We start from the raw sequence: 25475 nt of genomic DNA, 5'->3' as shown, positions 1-25475 counted from the left end.
TTACAGTTGGGTTTGGAATCGATGCCAGAGGAGAGAGTTCAAAGGTGAATACACTGCATCTGAATTGTTATCGTCAGCCCTTTGGTTAAGTACTTCTCTTGAAATGTAGTTGCATTGCAGAAGGTTTGTTTCAACTTTAAACCATCAAAGTTGGTTGGAATACACATCAAGGGGTGTGTTCAGTTACCAAGTTTTTGTCGAGTGCTTGCCAAGCGGCTTAAATGCCGCCGTAAGCACTCCATTCAAAACCGTTGATAAGGAACAGCTGGCTTGGCAAGCACTAACGAGCTGCTTGGTAACTGAACACACCCCGCTGGAGTGCTGATTAAACAATGGCAGATCTTGGTTGTTTATGGAGTGGCCCCCGAGATGATGAATTGTTTACAAATGCGATTGCAAACAAAACTGTTATCGTTTCCGGGACCATCTTTTAAAAATGGATTGTCCAACATTTTGTGGATCTTCATCTTCTTTTGGTTTCTCCCATTTTAATTGTGACGTTGCCATTTTGTTGGTCAAACAACGTCATTTTATCTATGTTTGGAAATTGTGTGTGTTTATACATATGGATACTGAAACATATAACATGACAAGATTTAATATACTACTAGTGTAGGCCCGTACGTGCGTGCCCGTACGTGCGCGTCCGTACGTGCAAAAAAAAACTAATAATGAAAAGAAAAAAGAAGGAAAAAAAGAATTGTGACGTCCATTGTGACGTCATAGCACCGTGTCCTGTCATTGGTTTGGTAAATAAATGGCCATAACTTGGGAACCACTTGTCCGATTAATATCAAACCTTGAAAAGGCACATCCACAGGGCCCCAGCAATATACCTGCCAAGTTTCAATTAGATCAGACCAGTGGTTGTCGAGAAACAGCGGTCACAGACAGACAGACAGACAGACAGAGAGACAGAGAGACAGACAAGCCGGTAGGCGACATGGGTGGTCACTATATAATTGCATACGAGTCATACAGTTTTTGACCGATCGGGCTGAAATTTTTTGACAAAGAGGTCGATAATTATAGTGCGCATAAAAGCGCGGAAGCTGATTTTTTATTTTTTATTTTTTTTTAGGATTTTTCAAAAATTTCAAAGTCACGTTGCTGGGCAACAGTGACGTCCATAGCAACGGTGCTAAAAAGCATACAACTAGATCCTGGTATGAACATACTAGTCAAGTTTCATCAAAAATCAGTTGACTCCTCTGGCCTCCAGAGCTGTCCAATACATACATACAGACAGACGGAAAACCTGAGAATTACGGTAGTCTAGCGACCACCGAACGGACAGACAGACACAGAGATTGCTGGAATTATAGATAGATAACGGACTATATTTTATTATTTACCCCAAAATGGCAAAATCCCCTCGCCCCACCCCCCAACCTGCTGCTCCCCACAACCCCACCTCTCTATGCTTCTTACTATTCCTTCCCTTTTCTCCTATCTTATTCAAACCTCCTTTTCCTTCTCTCATCCTACCAAAACATCCCCACTGGACTTTTAGTCCAGGCATTATATGACAAATAAGGACTGAACCTCACACAAATTGCAACAGAAAATCTGATAACTGTTCATTACTCATAAATGTGTCCTCTATAACATATAAAAAGTCCTAATGAATCCAAGTGGTGGATTTTTTTTTTATATAAATTAAAATTATTTTTAATTTTATTTTATTTTTCTAAAATGTTTCTTAACCGTACTCTGGTACCACTTGTTGCTACTTTATAATGGGATATTTAGCAACGCTCTAACTATACATGTCATAATAAAAACACATATTTCCATAGGAAGATGGTCTGGTTTTATTATTGAGATGACCCGTGCCTTCAGATGAGACCAAAAATGAATTGTCTCATGATGTGGTACGAGTGAAAAAATGTTGTGTTGTGATTTAAAAATGATTTAAATCTATTTATTATGGCCTGGCATATATACTTTAATAGTGCATGCACTGATGTTCAACACAACTAATAATGTGTAACGATAAAAAGTTATGTGCTTCTGAAGACATTATTTTAAAGTAACAGCACTATTATACTATTATATACAAGGCAACATAATATTTTAGGTTGTCTGGTTACTCAACCACTGGTTTCATCATCGTCGTCGTCATCGTCATCACATTCAGTCTGAAATGAATTTGCACACCCTGATCCTTTGCATTTGCTACATGCAACAGAGCACTCAATGTTATGCTTCTTGCATGTGCACCTCGGCTGCTGCAATCTGTCTTGCAGCTGCATCTGATGACCTGCAGGAGTTCCTGGGGAGCTGGTGGTAAATCAGTTTGGACAGGGATGAGCCCCATCACTTTCTTTCCATCCCCAGTCTGGCGGCAGGAGTTCATCCACGGTTCCCTTCCACTGCTGCACCTGGTAGTACACGCGGAGATTGTGGTACTTTGCTGCTGCAGAGGTAGGTGGTAGGCTCTGTGGCTGTATATAAGAAGTTCTAGTAGCCACCTTCTCACAAAAGTGCTTGTGTCGTAGTGAGTTGAGTCCCTCCCCAGGCTTACCATTGTTCAGGCAGACCAAAGCATTCTCTCCTGCTGCCACAACATCTGCTGTGGAAGCTGACGGTGTGTCAAACACTGTAGCTTGCTCACTGAAGTCATCACTGGTTGTGAATTTCTTGAGGGCGGCTCCTTTACCAATGCCATACAGGCGGGATGTAGTATCACACCCAAGGATCACGTGGATGAAGAGAATGTGAGTGCACACACTGGGACCCAGTTGCTGCTTGAGAGCCTTGATGTTCCAGACACGTGGGTTCTTTGTGCTGTTCTTTGGCTCAGGTTGGAAGAAGAGGTCATGTGACTCGAGCTTGGTGTGGTAGATAAGGAGCATGAGCAGATCTGTATAATCACCGATGAGCACAGTGTTTGTTGTGGTTGAAGACTTCACTGCTTTCTGCACTTTGAGGAGATCAGCATCACCTGAAGCATGATACGTCTGACAGTTCTTCTTCTGCAGTTGGCCACTGAGCATGTTGATGAACTGTTGCTCGTTTGTGTTGTTTGCGAAGAACTCGTCTTTCTTCATTGTAACAGGCATGCCCTCATCAAAAGTCACGGTTGCTTCAGTCCTCCTACCTGCTCGTCTCTGGTGTGTCATGCATGTCCTTGGTGGATGTACCCTCATAACCATTGAAAACGACAATTGCCTCCCCATACTTTCTTGTGACACTCGGTGTACAACCTGCAAATGTTATTGTATGTGGATCCACGTGTCCATGAGATGCGCTGAACAAGTGCTCCACCATCCAGCACGTACTGAACCTGGCCTGTGATCCCTGGAAGGTCAGGTGTGAGGAGGGCCCAGATGGCATCTGCGAGCAATGGCGTTCGCAACTTCCAGAAAGGCATTAAATCTTTCTTCGTCTTGTGGCCGACCCAGTTTTGTTTTCTTTACCTCCGTTTCGCTGGTCTGATGAGCTGCTGGCATTTGCTTCTTGGTACGGAAATTTACGCTGCACACTCGGTGATACACTGCATCTGCAGCATGCAGGTCATGCACATGCAACACACGAGCTTTCACTATGACTGCCCAGGCATCTCCTCTTTCATTGCAAGATTTCAAGAGCGTATCATTGAACTCAAAACTGTCCTCACTGGGAATACAGTCCAATCAGAACTCTTCCTCTTGGTCCCAACATGCGCTGACCTCCCACATAACAGACAGTCTCTGTCATAATGGAACTCCCCCTCCTCATCAGCTGAGCGTAGTCGCACATGCCTGTCGACTTGCTCTTGTTCTTTCTCCTTTCATGCTTTCGCTATTTGTTGTAGGCTGGCATATTTCTTGCGGCAGACTTGATGAACCAGTTCCCCAGGTGATGTATGAACGTCATCATTTCTGGATTTACTTGCTCGGTTGATGGCGTCACCCCTTTTCAGTAAGTGTGGATGGTGGCTGTCCGTCCCCCTCTGCAGGGTCCTTACAAATGGCACATGTTGGAGTGCCACTCATTGTTCAGGATGTGATGGCACTGCAATAATGTAAAAAAACATGAGTATTCATTTTAAAGTACAGTAACTGTGCCAAATAACCACACGTGAATTTCACTGATTGCACATTTTGCAACTTTCAACTTGACTGTTTTTACAATGCAAATGTCTTCAATTTGTTGTGAATTTCCTTTTGAACTTGCACCGTACTGCACCCAATATCATGTCTCATGTAAAACAAAGTTTCTGGGAGATTGTGGATCATACTGAACCCTTTGTGTGGACATCAGACAAGCAGACATGAAAAAATCCATTATTTTAACATGGGCGGCAATGGAGAAAAATGTCATCACCCATTTCAGTACATTTTAATAGTTTCCACCACTTGGATTCCTTAGGACTTTTGGTATGTTATACAGGACATAGTTATGAGAATAAACCAGTTGAAAGAGTTTCTGTTGCAATTTGTGTGAGGTCATGTCATACAATGCCTGTACTATTTCTCTCCTCCATCCGGTGCATTTGACAGGGGCTGGAGGGGGGAGTCAAGGGGGTCCGGACCCCATATTTTTCAATTAAAAAACAAATAAGAAAGGAGGAGAAGGAAAATATGTTGCAGGAATATTATATTGCTGGCAGAAGTATGAATAAGATTAAAATATTTGGATTGATATGGTATGGAATCATTCTCAGAGGCTCTTTGAAAAAAAAAAACAAGTTCCGGGGAAGCATCAAGCTCTCTCTCCCCTTTGGCAAAGCAGATATTTAAAAAATGTTTTGTTTTTTTACATGATCAACTTCATACCCAGTGTTGGAGGGGTCACCTTCCATGGGCTCACTCGTTTGTGGGCTCGTTCATGGTTGTAATAAATGAATAATTCAAATACAAATTGGATCGTTGCTGGAACAAATTAATGTCAGGTGACCCTGTCACAGACTCACAGTACGAACCCAAGTGCAGTGACGTGGATTTTCCAGCATGTAGCCTGCATGGATTGACGGTGCATTGACGAAGCAGATAAAAACTCTCAGGCGTCTCAGGTCGTTGCATTTAATTAAAATAGATATATACAGGAGACGTTACAGGGAGGTGTTCCAATTTCCCTTTACTCTATGCTTTTTACAAACCACGCGGTGTGAATATTATGTGTCCTACCTCAATATGAATGACTGTCGTGAGATGTGAAAAGATTCATGTTGTAAGCCTCATACCTGGGCATTCTGAAAGCTACCTGCCCGGTAAGTATATGGTGGCATGTTTATCACAAATCTCTTTGTCAATTTTGTAAAAAAAAAAAAGTCTGAAGACGACGATGGTTCACGAGCGGTATTTGACGATGTAGATTGTTTCAGAAGTCAAGGATGAGACAATGTGATAATGTTTGACGAAGTTATAAAAATGATCAACATGATGTGGTACGAGTGACAGGTTATGAGCTGAAAAATGTCGAAAACCCGGTTTCGTTCAACAACTTTCAAAATTTGACCTTTGCATAACCTTTAAAGGTCACAAAACAATGTTGTGGATATTAAAATAAGGAAACAGGATACGTGCTATAGCTTATTGGAGTTAGTTCGGCGAAGAAGGTCGAAAACCCGGTTCGATTCCCACAACTTTGAAAATTTGACATTTGTGGCCTTCATAGGTCAAAGGTCAAGGATTATGACCTTTGGTGCAAAACTTCCTCTGGAACATTCCAGGAACAATACAACATCATATAGACTATATGGCATTTCACACTCCTCAGATTATCCATACTTTGATGAAATCAGCATAAAAACAAACTTGAAGAGGGCGCCACGGGCAAGATGTTCGAGATAGAGCAAAATGGTTTCAAGACTTTAGGTGGGGAATGACCTCAAGATTGTGCATAAAAAATATTGTCATCCTAGCTGTCAAAGTTTGGGCGGTTGGATGATTTTTATGTCAAAATTCGCAATTTTCTAAGTTTTTGACATTGTGACCTTAACCTTGGGACGAAAATGAAAAATCGGACAATGGCAAGTTTTAGATAATTCGTTTTGCTATTCAAATACCGAAGTACCCATTCCATTCACTCAATTCCCGAGGAGAAAATAGATTTTTTATCCGACTACCCCGTAAAAATGGCTATTTTTTGGGCGTGGCTCTGCTCACAATGGGCGTAGCACGCCCTCATCCAGGAAAACACAACGAGATATTGATATCGAACACATAACCAAGTTTCATCGAGATTGGATCAAAGTCCACGGAGTTATGCTCTGGACAGACAGACACACAGACATAACGAATATAGTGGTCACTCTGGCTGGTGCTCGTGAACCAATTACAGGAAAGGATTGTGCATTAGAAACTCTCTAGAACCTTCAGTATCATGGAGACTTCATTCAGTTGGGTTGGATATACTCTTGCAGCATCAATAAAGATCCCTGCCATACCTGATAAGTCAGGCAAATCAAAACGTTTGTTCGAAGAACCTCCACATACTTAAAAATTATTGTGCAGCAGTTGCCCTGTATGGCAAACAATATCTCCCATCATAGCCACTCGATGATAACACAAGGACAGCGTCATACGAAGGGAACTATGTTGCAATTCTAGAGTGATGGCCAGATGATCTTATGAGAGGACACTTGGAATCAGGAACGGACAAGTGAGAAATGACCACTATGTGGTCACAACCTGCAACGCAATAAATGGTAAATAAAAACGCAAATAAAACAAACCCGGGCAGTGTATAGGTAGCAGAGGCCAACAGACCTAGTGTGTTTGGCCCATAAGAAAACAAAGATGGTGGCCATATCATTTTATCTGGGTGCCATGGTGGGTGGAGTCAAGCAACAGATATGGGTGTGGTCCAGCAGCTATCTGACCAATGGGTGCACATTCCACAAATTGACCCATCAACAAGAACCCCAACAACAGCAACAGCAATGCAGAGCTCTTGTAGACCTGTGACATGTTGCAGGTAAAAAGGCACAATGTACATCAAAAACTGTCCAGAATAAAATGATCGATGTTCTGGCAGATTACATTCAAAAGGAAAATGTTGGAAGCCAACATGGTGAGAGTGCCTTCTTCTCTATCGCAGGGCAGACGAAGTGACAGATACTTACGCCAAAAAAGACATATCATCAGTATCTCTGATTGCCGTAGTTGACTGCAAGGTCAAGGAGGTCTTTTGTCGATATTGTGTATCTGAAGATAATCATCATCATTTTGCCATCCTATGACAGGATAAGGCCAGGTACCTGGAAAGGACGAGAGGAGAAACCAAATCACATGCTATTATACACGCAGCTTGAAGAGACACAATATTGAAATTGAAAGTTAATGGTCAAAGCCATGATGGAACAGCAGGCAAGTCCTCAGAAATGAAAATTGGCGTGTAAGCATGCATCAACGCAGCATTCTCTTCAGGTATTGTATGCTCAATGAAACAGTCATGTGCTGGATATAAGCATTACATCACCAATGCCTGTAAACCTCCTGCCACCAGACTGAATGCTATTCCATTGTTTTTATAGTCCACCCAAAAGAAACGATTTATTGAAAGAATTATGGAGCACATGGCCCTGGACAGGAAAAGGAAAAGTTTGATTGGCATGTGCAAGAGCGGATCGGTGCAGCGGCCAACTATACATGTGACATTTTACAAAATGTATGACTTCATTTGTGAGTGTCAGGAGGTGATGCTGGATCCATCTGGAAATGCAGACATATACATGTAAGGGACATGGCCTGAGCCTGGTGTTGGCGCAGTGGTTAGGGCAGCGGCTTGGGATCCAAGAGGTCCTGAGTTCAAGCCCCGTTGGGCCACTGAATTAATACACCAGGGGGTTGACTCAGCCTGTCATCCTTCCGAGGTCGGCGAAATGAGTACCAGTATACTGGACCGGTGTATACCCCGGTTAAAATAGGTGTACCATATCCCTGTGTCGTAAGAGGCGACCAGGGTTGCGTCAGGAAGGGCATCCGGCGTAAAACATGTGCCAAATCACTATGCGGATCATACGGATGATCCGCTGTGGCGACCCCAAACGGGAGCAGCCGAAAGAAGAAGAAGACGACATGTAAGGGACATGGCCTGGTGTTTGGGACTGTGAATCCCAAATGAAAGTAGAGAGATTGTTGACAAATCTCATATCCTTTGAGACTGGTCATTGTCTTGGTTGTTGCCAGAAATGCACTGGATAATACTAGGCCCTGGCGTAACTTCAAAACCATCAGAAGAGGGACTGAGACATCCTTCAAGCTTACAGCATGATCTGTCAAACTAGGGAAAGAAACAAGTCACTGAGGTTTCTTCCATTTGAATCCAGGACACATTTAAGGAATACAATGTGTTGTTTGAGGAGGCTACACATTTAACCACACTTGTTATTTCTACCATCTTTGCTCCAAGGGAGCCTAAATCAGCACAACAGACTTATCAATCCCACAGAATATATCCCAAATGAGGTCTACTTGAGAAACATTAAAATTAGATTTTGTGACAACCTGTCTTCTGAATTTCAAGATCATTTCAACTCTGAAAGCAGGTAATGTGTTGAGGTACTTGCTCTTCTTCCTGAGGCAATCACAGAGATGGAGAATGTCAAGAATGTTCTTGATGGACATGTTCTGGGAGCATGATGTGCCACATTACCCATCATCACTTAGAGAGCTGAGATGAAGCATGGCAGCATTGCTGGAAGGAGAAAGTTGCACAAATAGCATTTCCTCAACTCCCACACAATGCGACCTGGCTGATGAGGATGTGTTCCTAAGTAGTAGAATGTTTTACTGGATGGGATGCACTCTTCCCACATAGTATTTGTAAAGGCCGATCATTGATTCTCCTGCTCATGGAAGATGAAAACATTCCAACAAAATAATAAGAAAAAGAGCAATCAGAGATTGCAAACCCTCACCAGGACTTCTTTTGAGTGGCGTTTTTTTTATAGGTTTTAGGGTAAATCTAATATGGCTGCCAAACCATGAGACATATGATGTCATATGTGTGACCCTTTTGTTCCTCATGGATAGGCAGTCATATGTGTAAAGTTTCGCCTCGATCTTTTCAGCCATTTCAGAGATTTTTTGAAAGTTTAAAAAAACAAAAAACAAAATAGCAACCGAATCACGTGACCGATGACGTCATGGTTTTTTTTTTCTGTGAACCATTATCCCGAGATGACCCTCAAAATTTTTCATATTGATCGGATGTGGTGTTCTACATATGCAATTATGATGTCATAACGAGGCCACCGATGACATCATAAAAAAAAAAATCACACCCATTCCCCATGAGGAGTACTTGCTATGTGCCAAGTTTCAAATCCTACAGTCGATGCCTCGCACACAGACTCAAATACAGACAACGGGAAAACAAAATAAAAAGAAAAACCCTCCTTCCAACCACTCTTGGACTTAGCTTGGCCAAGAGCTGATCCTTGTGGAATTGGAATCGAGGCGCTTCTCTCGTAGCGGGACGAATGCACTCCATGCAATCTGCGAGCGGCACTCCACCTAAAGGCTCAAAGCCCCAGTGTAACGGCTTTGGGTACTCCGCTCGTCCTCATCAACCCAACCAGAAGCAAAAGGCCGGTGTCTTACTTCGCCACATGAGCCAAACTGCCTCAACACAGATTCAATGGCCGTGTCATCCTCTTCGGTGTGCGCTCAATCTCTGCTCTCGCCTCTTCAGTGCAATGCACCTTGTGCCTCCACTCTGATCACGGCTCTCCCAAAATTTCAAGCCAACTCCTTCTTACTCCTAAATGCGCAACCTCTCCTGTGTGCTCCCTTTCTTTTGCCTCTCAAAATGCATCATTATAATCCTCTTAAAATGTGCAAGCTCCCCTTCATCACTGCACTTTTCTCTCTCCTGTTTTATCCTCCGCCTCCGGGGCATGGCCTGCTCTCACGAAACCCGGGAAGGCAAACTTCTGCCTGCTTGGCTAGCTTCTCACATCACACCCAGCAATCGTCCTTCGGGGGTGTGACTTCGCTTGTGTTTCAACCTTTGAAGATGGGGCTTTCTGTCCATTTGTTGTGCTTTCAGGGATGCGTTCCCCAATTGGTTCACGAAAAAAATAAGTGACCACTATATTCGTTATTGTTGTGTGTCTGTCTGTCTGTCGGTATGTCTGTCTGTCCTGAGCATAGCTCCGTGGGTTTTGATCCGATCCTGATAAAATTTTGGTGGGAGGTTTATATCATGATCTATTTGTGTTTTCCTGAAAATGGGCGGAGCCACGCCCAAAAAACGTGTTTTTAGGGGGTAGCCGATTTCAATTTGCATCTTCTCCTAGGGGGTTTGTCGAATCTGACAGGGGTTTCAGTATTTGGTTAGCCCAATGGCACCTGCACAGCCCCACGGAGCTCGATTTTTCATTTTCATCCCAAGATCAAGGTCACAAGGTCACGAACTTAGAAAATTGTGAATTTTGACGTAAAAAATTTTCTTCTCCGAGGGGTTTGTCGAATCTGTCAGGGGTTTCGGTATTTGGTTAGCCCAATAGCACCTGCATAGCCGCACAGAGCTCGATTTTTCATTTTCGTCCCAAGGTCAAGGCCACAAGGTCACGAACTTAGAAAATTGTGAATTTTGACGTAAAAAATTTTCTTCTCCGAGGGGTTTGTCGAATCTGTCAGGGGTTTCGGCATTTGGTTAGCGCAATGGCACCTGCATAGCCCCACAGAGCTCGATTTTTCATTTTCGTCCCAAAGTCAAGCCCACAAGGTCACGAACTTAGAAAATTGCGAATTGTGTTTTTAGGGGGTAGCCGATTTCAATTTGCATCTTCTCCTAGGGGTTTTGTCGAATCTGGCAGGGGTTTCGGTATTTGGTTAGCCCAATAGCACCTGCATAGCCGCACAGAGCTCGATTTTTCGTTTTCGTCCCAAGGTCAAGGTCACGAACTTAGAAAATTTCGAATTTTGACATAAAAATCATACGACCGCCCAAACTTTGAGAGCTAGGATGACAATATTTTTTATGCATAATCTTGAGGTCATTCCCCACCTAAAGTCTTGAAACCATTTTGCTCTATCTTGAACACCTTGCCGTGCCCCCCCCCCCCCGTGAACACACGTGTTTTTCGTGAACGCCCCCTTCAAGAGTGTTTTTACGCTGATTTCATCAAAGTATGGATAATCCGAATAGTGCGAAATGCCATTGTTCTTATTGTTCCTGGAATGTTCCAGAGGAAGTTTTGCACCAAAGGTCATAATCCTTGACCTTTGACCTTTAAAGTTCACAAAGGACAATTTTTCAAAGTTGTGGGAATCGAACCGGGTTTTCGACCTTCTTCGACGAACTAACTCCAATAAGCTATAGCACGTATCCTGTTTCCTTATTTAATGTCCACAACATTGTTTTGTGACCTTTAAAGGTTAAGCAAAGGTCAAATTTTAAAAGTTGTTGAACGAAACCGGGTTTTCGACATTTTGCAGCTAATAACCTGTCACTCGTACCACATCATGATCATTTTTATAACTTGGTCAAACATTATCACATTGTCTCATCCTTAACTTCTGAAACGATCTACATCGTCAAATACCACTTGTGAACCATCGTCGTCTTCAGACTTGTCTTTATTGGCGATCTTGAAATACAAAAACATAGGAAAAAAATCACAGAGGGCAATCATGAACTGGGGAACATATTCTTACTCCCAAGACTAATTAACACAGCACCACCGCTCTTGTGGTGACACGAAACACCGAAGCTCACAGATTCCACACTTACGACATTGACATGCCTCCTACTCATCCACAGACCAAGCAACTCTACACAATGCTATACTTCCCACTAGATTCTACCATCTACCCCAATAATCATAACAATATATATATACACAGTAGACTAGGCGTAAGTCGGCAGCGTGTAACTCGTCACTTCGCCTAAGTCGGCAGCGTCAAAAAGTCCCGAATTTATCTCATGTTAAATCCCTTTGAATAAAGGGTCATCCCTCTGTAAGTCGTCATCTCTAAGTCGTCAGATGTTGTCCGTTCCCGCGTAATGGAAACTCAAGTAAATTACCACTCCTAACTCGTCACACGGAACTGCTGCCTCGTGAGAAGCCCGATTTCATGGAATCGTGATGCTCGCTCATTGGTTTACACCGCCAGTGATGGGCTATTTATAACTGCGTACACACGTTGATCGCACTGCAGGCAGGACAATGGCGACTAAGCGTAAGCTGACAACTAAAACCTACCAAGAAAAATATGACATTATCCAGTTTTGCGAGGCAAACCCACTGATGAAGAAAACAGCCATAGCTGAGAAGTTGGACATCAAACGGCAGACATTGAACGATATCTTGAAGAATAAAGGCAAGATATTTGGACAAGTGGAGAAGATCGCGAGGCTGGTGGTAAGTGTGAAACGCGTGAAATGTGTGTCCTTTGAAGATGTCGATGACACGCTCATCATCTGGTTTCGGCAAATGTCGGCTCAGCCAAATATTCGGTTTCGGCCGATTCGGCCAAAAATTCGGCCGATACAGTCTTTCGGTGGAGGATTGCCCAGACAACATCATGGAATACAATGACCGGTTTGAGACCTTTCTCATGCACCAGATGCCCAGAGAGTTTGAGGCAGTCAAACATAACGGATTACTTCGCGAAGGAGTAAAGGATCGATCGAGCTTCGTGTTGAAGTCCGATCATGATATTATATTGGCTTGTTTTGTACATCACCGCACTCACTTACACATAGGCATTGAGTGGTAATCATCACCACGATGACTGTGTGTCATGTAATTTGTCACCATACCATCACCGATGATATACGAGGTGTCGTACAGTTGTTCATTATCTTTACTTTTGATAAACTGATTCATGAATTCCATCTTTGCTTGATCACTTTCCAACTCACCAATGAACCCCCACCTATGCCCCGAGGATTGCGTTTTCCTTTTGGTACAATAGCCGGCTCTCACACGTACGTGTCCAGGCCACGCGTGACTTCATCCTTCACCCCACAGTCATCATGAATGTTCGCATATGCGTAAGTCGTCACATTTCTAAGTCGTCACTTTTTTCTCGGTCCCGATGGTGACGAATTACGCCTAGTCTACTGTATATATATATATATATATATATATATATATATATATATATATATATATATATATATATATATATATATATATATATATATATATATATATATATATATGGAAAGATAAATATGGACGGTTGATCGGTAGACGTCAGGAGGTTTGGCGGAGAAGTGAGTGAGGAGATGGCGGTTGGAAGAGAAGGTTATTACGGTTGCTTCTCCTCGACAGGACGAAGAAGGCTGCACGATTCTCATGTTTGTGCTGTGTAAATTTGCAATGTGCTCAGTAAGACGCTAGCCATTGACTGTTCGGCTGAGCCGTGAAGTGTGTACGTTTCTGAGAAGGGAAGGAGAGCGTGCCTCGTGGTCTGATCACGGGGTCTCAGAAACAGTCTCGGCGTGTGGGCGATCGTGGTGAACAAACCGATTGCAAGAGAGGAACGGTCGGGATATTTGCTCGTGAAAAGGAGCTATACCGCGGTTCATGAGCTCTGACGTCGAGTACCGTCTCCGAATTGCCTTCTGTGCATTTCCGACTGCGAGAGACGACGCGGTTCGATCAAGTCCGAAAAGATCACATCTGGACCCGAAGCTAAGTGCCGGGAGAAAGGGTACATTTTCCAAGGAAAACCGCTTGACGATACGGCCTGGTTTCGTGTTAACCGCCCATCCACCACAATTGGGTTGAGGAGATTAACCTGAACCACCACGGCTGCGACAGTATATATCATTTACAATTACTTGTCCAGCTGAGTGTGGCCTAGTTCTTACATAGGTGCTAATTTATTATCTTTGATTGCTGGATGCAAGTTGGTTTCCTTATCTTTTTCATGATGTGCCTCGAGAGTGCAAAATTCCAAAGATAAACTTTTCAGGATGCACTGCCTGATAACATTCTATTAATGCAGCTAGAGGTGTAGCAGCTGCAGCCAGTTCCTTGTTCACAAAAGTAACACAGCAACCATGCAAAGATAGTGGGAAAGTGCCATTTGTGCTCCATGAATTAGAGAGCATGACACGATCATGTTTTCCTCTTTAGACATGCATCTTATTTTGACTGCAGCATTGTGTGATATTTCAGGGCCATGATGGCACCATTAACTAGAATGGCACTTAGAAGTGTGCAGACCTCCGTCAGGCTGAACAGTTTCGTTTTGTATCCCATTGATAGGCCAGATCTGGATCTGGACATGAACCAAAATCCATTCGGCTTGCTCTCGTCACCTAACCAACTCATCCACCGAGTTTTGTCATAACTCATCCAACCACCTATTAATTTTCAGAGATTAATGAGGTCGCTCAACTCAACCACCTATTAATTTTGAGGTCAACATTGGCCAAATTTCTAAAATCCTCAATTTACATCTGATTGACTTGAAATTTGAAGAGCATTTGCATATCATGTCACCGAATTCAACCACATTAATTATGAGGTAAACATAGGTCAATTTGGGCCAAATTTTCTAAAATCCTCAAGTTTTCATCTGATTGACCTGGAAATTTGAAGAGCATTTTCATGTCAGGTTTTTGATTTCAACTACCAATTAATTTTAAGATAAAAAGGTCAACACAGGCCTAATTTCTAAAATTGATAGATCGGGCCAAAAACTAAATACATCATTATATCTCAAAAAGTTGTGCACGAGTTCTGACAAAACAAGGTGGATGAGTTGAATAGGTGACAAGAACAGGAGGACTAGACTTTGGTTCAGATCCAGCCCATCAGTGGAATACAAAACATGAACTGTTCCACCTGGCAGAGGTATGCGCTCTACCGAGTGCCATTCTGCTTTGTGCTGTTTTGCCAAGTTGTCACTCTGTGAGTGATTTTTCATTTGTCTGTTTGTCAATCGCCTACAGGACACAATTCTAAAATGATCATCATGAAACTTCACAGAGTTGTAAAGGTAATCTCAACTGAGAAGCCTATTGATTTTGAGGTCAAAGGTCATCTTGAGGTCGAACATCTAAAATCGTCATTTGTCATCTGATTGACTTGAAATTTGAACAGGATTTGCATATTGCATCACTGAATTGGGAAACCAACTATTTGAGGGCAAAAGGTCAAAGGTGAACTCAAGTTCAAACTTCTAATATCATTTATTATCTACAAATCATAAATTTTCATCCAATTGACTTCAAAATTTAACAGCAATTGCATAGTCCATCACCAAGTTGGGGAATCAACTAGGTCAAAGGTCAACTCAGGTCAAACTTCTAAAATCATCAATTTCAATCTGAAAATAATCAATTTTCATCCGATTGACCTGAGCTTTGATGAAGATTGTCAATTTTAATCTTAACGAAATGGGAAATGTGATGTATCCATGGCAACCTTTGGAGAAGGGATGGATTTTGCAAGTATTGTGCTCTGCACGACATCTTTTTCTTGTTACGTGCAAAATCGACGATTTTTCAAGTATATTGTTAGTCAATTTTGTTATGCTGTCTGTCTGTTTGTCACCTACAGGTCGTAATTTTAAACCGATCTTCACAAAACTTCAGCACATGGTAGTTTGTCATAAGGAAGAGGCCTATTGTTTTTGAGGTCTTCAGCACAAGTAAATTGGGATTTTTGAAATCCTCAATTTTCATCCGATTGACTTGAAATTTGAAGAGGATTTATATTTCAGGTCATTGAATTCAACCACCAATTATTTTTTCGGTCAACATAGGCCAAAAGGACAACATTGGCTGAATCTCTAAAATCGTCAATTTTCATCCGATTGACTTGAAATTTGAAGAGGAGTTGCATATTTGGTCATTGAATTCAATCACCAATTATTTTTTAGGTCAAATTTCTTTTCTGGATTTTGCAAGTGTCGTGCAATGCATGATGTCTTCTTCTTGTTATGTCTTTCTGTCTATCTGTCTGTTTGTCTGTCTGTCTGTCACCGACAGGTCACAATTTTCAACCGATCTTCACGAATCTTCACCACATGGTATAGTTTGTCATAAGATAGAGGCCTATGGTTTTTGAGGTCAAAAGGTAAAAAATCAACAGAGGCCAAAGGTCAACAACTTAGCTGAGATTTCTAAATTTTCATCCGATTGACTTGAAATGTAAAGAGGATTTATATTTCATGTCAATGAATTCAATCAGCCAATTATTTTTGTGCTCAACATAGGCCCAAGGTCAACAATTGAGGTGATATTTCTAAAATCTTCAATTTTCATCTGATTGACTAGATTTTTGAAGAGGATTTATATTTCAGGTCACTGAATTCAAGCACCAATTATTTTGTCGGTCCACATCGGCTAAAAGGTCAACGTCGGCCAAATTCTAAAATTGTCGATTTTCATCCGATTCACTTGAAATTTGAAGAGGAGTTGCATATTTGGTCAATTAATTCAACCACCAATTATTTATTTTTGAGGTCAAATTTGTTTTATGGATTTTGCAAGTATCGTACTCTGCACGACATCTTCTTCTTGTTTGTTTGTGTGCAGGATATCTCAAAACGTTGTGGACAGATTTGGATGAACCTTAGTGGACAGGTTGGGTGTGTGACAAGGAAAAAATTGATTCAATTTTGGTGAAGATCCAAATCCGGATCTGAGATTTTTTAAGTGATTCTTCACTATTGAGATAGGGCCAAAAACAAGATGTAACATGATATTTCAAAAAGTTATGGATGAGTTATGACAAAATCAGGTGGATGTGTTGGTTAGGTGACAAGAACAAGTCAATTAAATTTTGCTTTCGGTTCAGATCTGACCTATCAGTGGAATACAAAGCTTAAACTGTTCAGCCTGGCGGAGGTACGTGCTCCACAGAGTACCCATTCAAGCTACCTTCACCACCAAAGGTGGAAGGAGGTTATGTTTTCACCCCTGTCTATCTGTTACCTGCAAAATCGAAGATTTTTCAATTTTATTGGTCAGTCGGTTTTGGTATTCTGTCTGTCTCTCTGTCTGTGAGTTTGTCTGTTTGTTTGTCAATTGCCTACAGGTCACAATTTAAAACCGATCTTCACGAAACTTCACCACGTTGTAGAGGTAGTCTCAACTCAGAAGCCTATTGATTTTGAGGTCAAAGTTCAAAGGTCATCTTGCGGTCAAATGTATAAAATCATCATTTTTCATCCGATTGACTTGAATATTAAACAGCAATTGCATAGTGCCTCAATGAATTGGGAAACCAACTATGTTTGAGGTCAAAATGTCAAAGGTCAACTCAAGGTCAAATTTCTGAAATCGTCAATTTCAATCGGAAAAAGAATCAATTTTCATCTGATTGACCTGAGCTTTGATTAAGATTGTCAATTTTAATCTTAACGAAATGGACAATTTCATGTATCCATGGCAACCTTTAGAGAGGGGAGTGGATTTTGCAAGTATTGTTGCCCTACACGACGTCTTTTTCTTGTTTGTGTTTGTTTGTCAATCGCCTACAGGTCACAATTCTAAACTGATCATCGTGAAACTTTACCAAGTTGAAGAGGTAGTCTCAACTGAGAAGCCTGTTGATTTTGAGTTGAAAGGTTATCTTGAGGTCATATTTCTAAAATCGTCATTTTTTATACGATTGACTTGAAAATTAAACAGCAATTGCATAGTCCATTACTAAATTGGGAAACCAACTATTTTTAAGGTCAAAAGGTCAAACAAAGGTCAACTCAAGGTCAAATTTCTGAAATCAATTTCAATCTGAAAAATAATCAATTTTCATCCGATTGACCTGAGCTTTGATTAAGATTGTCAATTTGAGTATCCATGACAATCTTTGGAGAGGGGATGGATTTTGCAAGTATCATGCTCTGCACGACGTCTTTTTCTTGTTTGTTACTTGCAAAATCGAAGATTTTTCAAGCATATTGGTCAGTCTATTTTGTTATTCTGTCTGTTTGTTTGTTTGCCTGTCAATCGCCTACAGGTCACAATTTTACACCAATCTTCACGAAACTTCACCACACGGTATAGTTTGTCATAAGCATGAAGGCTATTGATTTTGAGGTCAAAAGGTCAACGTAGGCCAAAGGTCAACAACAGGTGAGATTTCTAAAATCCTCAATTTTCATCCGATTGATTTGAAATTTTAAGAGGATTTATATTTCAGGTCACTGGATTCAACCAGCCAATTATTTTTGAGGTCCACATCGACTAAAAGATCAACATAGGCCGAAATTCTAAAATTGTCAATTTTCATCCGATTCACTTGAAATTTGAAGAGAACTTGCATATTTGGTCATTGAATTCAACCAGCAATTATTTTTGAGGTCAAATTTGTTTAATGGATTTTGTAAGTATCGTGCTCTGCACAACGTCTTCTTCTTGTTTGTCTGTTTGTTTGTTTGTCCGCACAGAACTTTCGTGTTTTCTCCGCAACTGCTTGTCAGATTGAGACAAATTTTTCATCATTGGTGCGAGTACTCATGTAGAATGTTATAGGTCACATGGAGTGGCAGCCATATTGGGAAAACGGAAAAACTTTGGACCTTTGTATCTATGAAACCACACCAAGGAAAAATTGAAACTTGGCACATAGCAAATACTCCTCATGGAGAATGTGAGATGTTTTTTTTTTTAAGATCTCATAGCTGCCTTCGCTATGACATCATAATTGCAGATGTAGAACGCCACATCCGCTCAGTATGAAAAATTTTGAGGGTCATCTCGGAATAAAATGGTCCACAGCAAAAAAAATTGATGACATTATCAGTCAAGTGATTCAGTAGCCATATTGTTAAAAAAAACAAAAAACGTTCAAAAATCTTCTTCTCCAAAATGGCTGAAAAGATCAAGGCGAAACTTTATACATATGACCGCCTATCCATGAGGATTTTTTTTTTCAAATGAAAAGCTGAAATGTCCTGTGTTAATAATTATTCAACCCCTTTGCTACGACACTCCAAATTTAACTCAGAGGCATCCAATTTCCTTTGATCATCATTGGGATGCCTCGACAACTCGATTGGAGTTCACCTGTGGCCAATTCAATTGATTGGAGATGATTTCGAAAGAAACGCACCTTTCTACAGAAGATCCCACAGTTGACGGTGCATGTCAGAGCAGAAACTCCACCATGATGTCCAAGGAACTGTCCGTAGAACTCCGAGATTGAATTGTGAGGAGGCATAGATCTGAGGAAGGGTACAAAACAATTTCTGGAGTGTTGAAAGTTCCAAAAAGTACAGTGAGCTCCATCATTAGGAAATAGAAAGAATATGGAACTATGCAGAATCTTCCCAGAGCTGGTCATCTGACCAAACAGAGCAACCAGGCAAGAAGAACCTTGATCAGGGAGGTGACCAAGAACCCAATGACCACTCTGACAGAATTACAGAGTTCCTTGGTTGAGATGGGAGAACTTGTTGGAAGGACAATTTCTGCAGCACTTCACAAACCTAGGCTTTATGGGAGAGTTGCCAGACGGAAGCCACTCCTGAGAAAAAGGCACATGACAGCATGCGTGGAGTTTGCAAAAAGGCACGTGAAAGACTCTGAGAACATGAGGCAAAAGATTATGTGGTCTGATGAGATGAAAGTTGAAGTCTTTGGTCTGAATGCAAAGCGCTACATCTGGTGGAAACAGAGCACAGCTCATCACCCATCAAACTAACACCATCCCCACCATGAAGCATTGTGGAGGCAGCATAATGCTATGGGAATGCTTTTTGGTGGCAGAAACTGGGAGACTTGTAAGGATCAAGGGAACAATTAATTAAGCCAATTACAGGCAAATCCTTGAGGAGCACCTGCTTCAAAGTGCAAAAGACTTTAGACTGTAGCGAATATTTATGTTCCAATCGGACAATGACTCCAAGCATACAGCCAGAGCAACACTGGAATGGCTTCAAACCAAGAATGTGAAAGTTTTTGAGTGGCCCAGCCATATCCCAGACTTGAACCCCATTGAAAATCGGTGGAAAGACTTGAAGATTGCTGTTCACCGACACTCCCCAACCAACTTGACAGGGCTTGAGTAAATCTGCAAGGAAGAATGGGAGAAAATCCCCAAATCCAGATGTGCAAAGCTGATACAGACATACTCAAGAAGACTCAAAGCTGTAATCACTGCCAAAGGCTCTTCTATAAAGTATCAACTCAAGGAGTTGAATACTTATTGACGCAAGACTGTTCTCCATCGAGCTGCGGATGAAAGCCTTTTTGGTGGAAAGGAGCTCTGGTGTGCCAAGGAAGGACTCTGCATGATTGATGATGCCCAGTCGGCATCTTGTTTTGGAGGCTAATTTTAAATGTGGCTTGCCCAAGAGAGATCATGGCTGAGAGTGAGATCCAAGAGTTTGAGCGACTGAATCTCTTTGAGAGGGTTGTTGAGAAAGTAAATGGAAGGCTTTGCAATGTGATCCTTTCAGAAAGAGCATAAATGTGAGGGATTTCTGAGAATTGAAAGGCATGTTCCAAGTGTTTGACTAGTTTGTGATTTTGTCAAGGTCTGAGGAGAGGGAAGAGGCTGTTACCTGTCTGTGAGAAGGATGAGCGATCTAATGGGAGAGAATGGAGTCATCAACAAATAGATAAAGAGGATTTTTCAGAGAGTCAGTGAGATCATTGATGAAGATTCGGAATATTATGGGGCCTAGAGCATTGTCTTGTGGTCCTCCAGCCTTGACAGGGAGAGGAGAAGAAAAGGTTCTGTTGAGAGCCACACATTGGCTACGAGAGTGGAGAAAGTCAGTAATCCAAGAGTTGAGTTGGTCTTGGATTCCATAGGCAGACAGTTTGGAGAGCAAGGCAGAATGCCACACTGTATCAAAACCTCAAGATATGTCCAGAGCAACAGCTCTGATCTCATGTACATTTTGTGCCTCCATCCATTGTTGGGAGAGTAGAAGCAGCATGTCCAAGGTATAATGACCAGGTCTGAATCCAAATTGATGATTTGTGATGAGGCTGTTGAAAAAAAAAAAGGGATGATTTTATGTCAACTGCAATGATGCATTCCACGACCTTGCTGATGATTGGAGGTAAGCTAATTGATCTGTACTTAAGAGGATTCGTTTTTGCACCGTTTTTATGTAATGCTGTGATGTTGGCCGATTTCCAAGCACATGGAAGATAACCTATGGTAAATGACAGGGTGAAAAGGGCAGAAATTGGAAGTGCAAAAGCAGCAGAGCAGGTTTTTAAGGCACGTGAGCTGATGCCATCCAGTCCAGTTGCAAAGTCAGAGTCGAGGGTTTCCAGAAACTTTTCCACCTTTTCAGATGCAAAAGACACAGAATCCAGGAGCAGTTGTGTATGACTGGGAAGGAAGGGTACAGAGACAGGGGGTAGGGACACAATATTTTGAAGCAAACACAGATTGAGGCATTCAGCCTTTTCTCGAGCAGAGTCGGCAGTGGTGCCACTTGAAGTGAGGGAAAGGGTGGAGGAGGAGCACACATCAGAGACCGACTTAACAAGGTGCCACCAGGCTTTAGAGGATTAAGACAAGTTTGAAAGTTCATTCTTGAGATTGGACAGTTGTTTTCTGGCTCTCCTGAAAGTAGACACACTTGTTGTGGGCTGTGTGGAATGATCTGAGGTTACCTTTGGTTTGATCTGCATTCCAGGAGGAAGTTGCTTTAAAGCAACAGCCTCACTACAGGATTCAGAGTACCAAGAGCAGGAGGATGGGTAAGATAACTGAAGACGAGATGGGATGAATCTTTGCACAAGATAGAGCAGGCTTCTGTGGAAGAAATCTCAGGCTGAATTAATATCCATGGTGGTGGATATAGGAGACCAGTCCTGAAGTGTGATGGCTGCTTACAGTCTCTGCCAGTTTGCTTGAGTGAACTGCCAGACTCGCTGGTACTGAGGCCGTTCTCTGAGAATGGCCAGAGAGATGTTGACCTTCACTAGCACATGAACAGAAGAGCCAATTAGGGCGGAGGAGCCATTTGGAATCAATCAAGGCAAAATTGTTGAGCAGATGGCTTCTAACAACGTCCTCTCCAATGGCCAGTGTGATTTCTGTCCAGGAATGTGTAACCCAGCTCCCCTGGCAACTTGAAGACAGGACACGCTCACTAGACGAATGTAAGGCCAGTAGTCGTAATCTATTGATTTTAGGAAGGCCTTCAATGCTGTCCCTCATGAGAGGTTGATGCAGAAGGGTCAGGCCTTATGGAATAGGGGTACCACTCACCACTGGAATCCTTTCTGACATGTCAACAACAGAGGGTCAAAGTAAATGAGGACAAATCAAACTGGACAGATGTCTACAGTCGGATCCCCCAAGGAAGTGTCCTCGGTCCAACAGTGTTCGTTTTATTCATCAACTTTATCTTGGCGGAGGAAATGCTGTAATAAGTACAACATGGGTGACTCAGAACTACTAGAGGTATCTGGTAAGACTGATATGGGTATCATCATCGACTCTCCCTTCAAAATCATGTATCGACACAGCTAGGTAAACAAGGCAAATAAAACCACGAGACTCATATAAAGGACCTTCACAGTTCTGGACAAGGAATCCCTGCCCGTACTCTTCAAATCCTTAGTACGACCACAACTGGAGTATGGAAATGCAGCACCGTACTCTCGTCTTGCAGTGTACGTCAACAAAATGGAGAAGGTCCAGAGAAAAGCTATGAGGATGGTCCCTGCTGTTCGCGAGTTACAATACCAAGAGCGTCTACATGAGCTTAACATGTATTCAGTATTCTACCGGCAGCGCTGTGGGGACATGATTCAATTCAAATGTTCCAAATTCTCCACGGATTTGACAGAGTAGATCCAGGTCAATGGTTCACATGAGCAGTATCAGCCAACAGAATGTCAGACACACTCAAGATCTTTGCCACAAGATCCAGACTGTGTGAATGTCGGAGCAAAATTTTTTCAGTCAACGAATCAAGGAGGACTGGACCAATCTCCCTCAGGCTGTGGTGACTGCTCCCTCTGTGAAAGTGTTCGAACGAGGTTTGGACAAATAAAGGTGGGAGGAACGTTATGGCCTTCACTAGCATTTTGCATCGCTCCTCTAACATGTTTAGAACCAAAAGCACCAAAAACCGTTTTGTGCAGACTGGAAGACATACAGGATACGACCTATTCTTCGATGATGATGATGATGAATATTATAAAACGTCAACTACACGCTTCACTCGATACAAACAGTGCATGTAGTCATTTGGTTTTTGGGGTCTCAAGATGGCGGCGCGTTGTCGTCCACATTCAGCCATGTGACGGTCAATCAGTGGTGTCGTTCGTGCATACCATCCGTCCGTCAATCAGGCAATATCGTAAAACAACAGCTGTGTTGTCGCATAAAGCACAACAATCGATATAGAACACGAATGAGGTGACATAAACAACAACATGCAGACTTCCTCTTCTGTTGCAGTCAACGTGTGGCCCAAAATGGAGTTCTTTCATCCCCTCTTCCTGTCCAGGCTGGAGTTCCTCAAGGTAGCGTTCTGTGCCCTGTTCTTTTTCTGGTTTTCATCAATGATCTCTCCGACTCTGGAAAATCCTCTATATCTCTTTGCTGATGACTCCACCCTCTGCCGTACCATCGGTCATCCCTCAGACCGCCAAGCAGCAGCTTCTTCGCTCACTACAGATCTGGATAAAATCACAAACTGGTCCAACACGTGGAACATGTCTTTCAATCTGGACAAATCTCACACTCTCACTATGTCTCTCAGAAAGTACCGTTTAGAACCCTCCCCCCTCCATCGACTTTCTCAACAATCCTCTGGAAGAAGTTAGGCCATCAGCCGTAAGCTGTATCGTGTAGTTTCGTTCCACTCATCGGGGGGGGGGGGTGGGGGGGATAGACAAAACCTTGATAATATGATAGTATATATCCAAATACATACGTATCCAAAACAGGCCCCCCCGAACAAACGGACGCCAACGTTGTCAGACGGAATGAAAACCCGTCATTCTTGTTACAAAAACAGCTAAAATTGATGAAAAAGCGGCCGAAATGGAAACCAACACTGTAATTACGGTCGCAATAGCAGATATAATGGAAACCAACACGTTTATTCTACACACAAGAACGGTCGTGACGGACACAAGAACGGACAATCCCGAAATGGAACGGTGGGGAAGGGAAGCAACATCAGTTATTTCGGTCGCGAAACGGCGGAGACCGAAGCGAAAGCGGTTCATTCCGGTTACCATAACGTGGGAAACATGGCGGCTTGAAAAGTTCTCGGAGTTATGGTAAGTTAACTTTAACGTAGTCTGCCTTGAATATATCATGTGTGTTAATGAAAACCCGTTTGTGGTTCGGGATATTATACAAGCAGCGATAAATTCGCCCTCTTGACTTAATGTGTGGCTGACATTTCGTGAAATTCGTGCCCCCCGTGCTGCAGCGATCAGTGACGATTGATCGTTTATATTTGCACGAGGTAAAATTTGATAGTAATAATAAATTGCGAATTCCAATAAAATAACAAAGTTAATATGAAGTAAAAACTGTAGAAAGATCCCATACACGATCCCCTATGCTGAACTGGGCCTACACAACTCGCGATCCTTCACTCGGGGGCTCGAAATACAGGCAAACCAAACATTATCATTACAACAAAATTCGGTTTAATAAATTGTTAAAACTACATCAGGTACGACCCACTATATATTATCTATATCACATTCATGTTCGAGGCACAAGCACTAAAAATTTACACACCGTAACAGGTCGTTCTACTGCATCCGCCATCTTGTTCGCTCTGCAGTAACCGGAATGAACCGGTTTGGTTTCGCTCTCGGACATTTCGCGACGGAAATAACCAACCTTGCTTCCGTTCCCCACCGATCTATTTCGGGATTGTCCGTTCTTGTGTCCGTCACGAACGTTCTTGTGTGTAGAATAAACGTGCTGGTTTCGGTTATATTTGCGATTGCGACCGTAATTACTGTGTTGGTTTCAATTTCGGCCGCTTTTTCATCAATTTTAGCTGTTTTTGTAACAGGAATGACGGGTTTTCATTCCGTCTGACAACGTTGGCGTCCGTTTATTGGGGGAGGGGGGGGGATACGTATGTATTTGGATATATACTATCATATTATAATATGATAATATAATAATTATCAAGGTTTTGTCTACCCCCCCCATCCCCCCCACCGATGAGTGGAACGAAACTTGATTTTCAGGCATTTCCTGAGCCATGGCTGATGGCCCAACCCCTCCACCAACTACCCCCTCCTGGTAAAACTACCAAAATCACGAATCACTGCTCACCTTCACTCCTTCATTCCTCTTTTTCCCGCCTTTGGAATAAACTCCCTCACTCTGTTCAATCCCATTCTTCCCTCCAGGCCTTCAAAACAGCTGTTCACCACCACCTCTTATCTTCCCCCATCCAAATCCTCGATCTTTTCTACCCCCGATAACCCACCCCAAGCCCACCTCCTCTCCTTCCTGAAAGTCCCTTGTAATGTCCATCTTGTATACCCCATGTCCTCCGCCCCATCCCTCTCCCGCCCCTCTTGCCTCATGCCCCCCTTGTTGTGTGTTTGCTCTCACACGAGCCTTGACAAGGTATACAAAAAAAAAAACCACAACACCAACA

At 42.4% G+C, this 25475-nt stretch overlaps 1 protein-coding gene across 4 annotated transcripts in view; it reads right to left on the bottom strand.

Moving 5' to 3' along the window:
- Window positions 1-25275, bottom strand: part of LOC147027888 (uncharacterized) — a 53132-nt gene extending 27857 nt beyond the window's left edge. Inside the window, exons 1-4 of one of the 4 annotated variants that reach the window (XM_085877639.1) lie at window positions 25145-25275; window positions 18965-19076; window positions 7055-7189; window positions 1797-3999 (exon numbers count right to left, since the gene is read on the bottom strand). In XM_085877639.1, coding sequence (XP_085733765.1) covers window positions 2295-3182 — 888 coding nt within the window. In that variant the 5' untranslated portion in view covers window positions 3183-3999; window positions 7055-7189; window positions 18965-19076; window positions 25145-25275 and the 3' untranslated portion in view covers window positions 1797-2294. Of the gene's footprint in view, window positions 1-1796; window positions 4000-4029; window positions 6891-7054; window positions 7190-18964; window positions 19077-24592; window positions 24638-25144 lie in introns of those variants that run through there. The other 3 variants (XR_015057320.1, XR_015057319.1, XM_085877640.1) reach the window with 3 other exon arrangements.
- Window positions 25276-25475: the final 200 nt, after the last annotated feature.

The sequence above is a fragment of the Eptatretus burgeri genome, chromosome 4 (assembly GCF_056783735.1).
Source record: "Eptatretus burgeri isolate ZD-2024b chromosome 4, Ebu_testis_v1, whole genome shotgun sequence".
In the NCBI taxonomy this organism is placed as follows: Eukaryota; Metazoa; Chordata; class Myxini; order Myxiniformes; family Myxinidae; genus Eptatretus; species Eptatretus burgeri.
The sequence above is the reverse complement of the archived record's forward strand: the minus strand, read 5'-3'. Positions and strand labels throughout refer to the sequence as shown.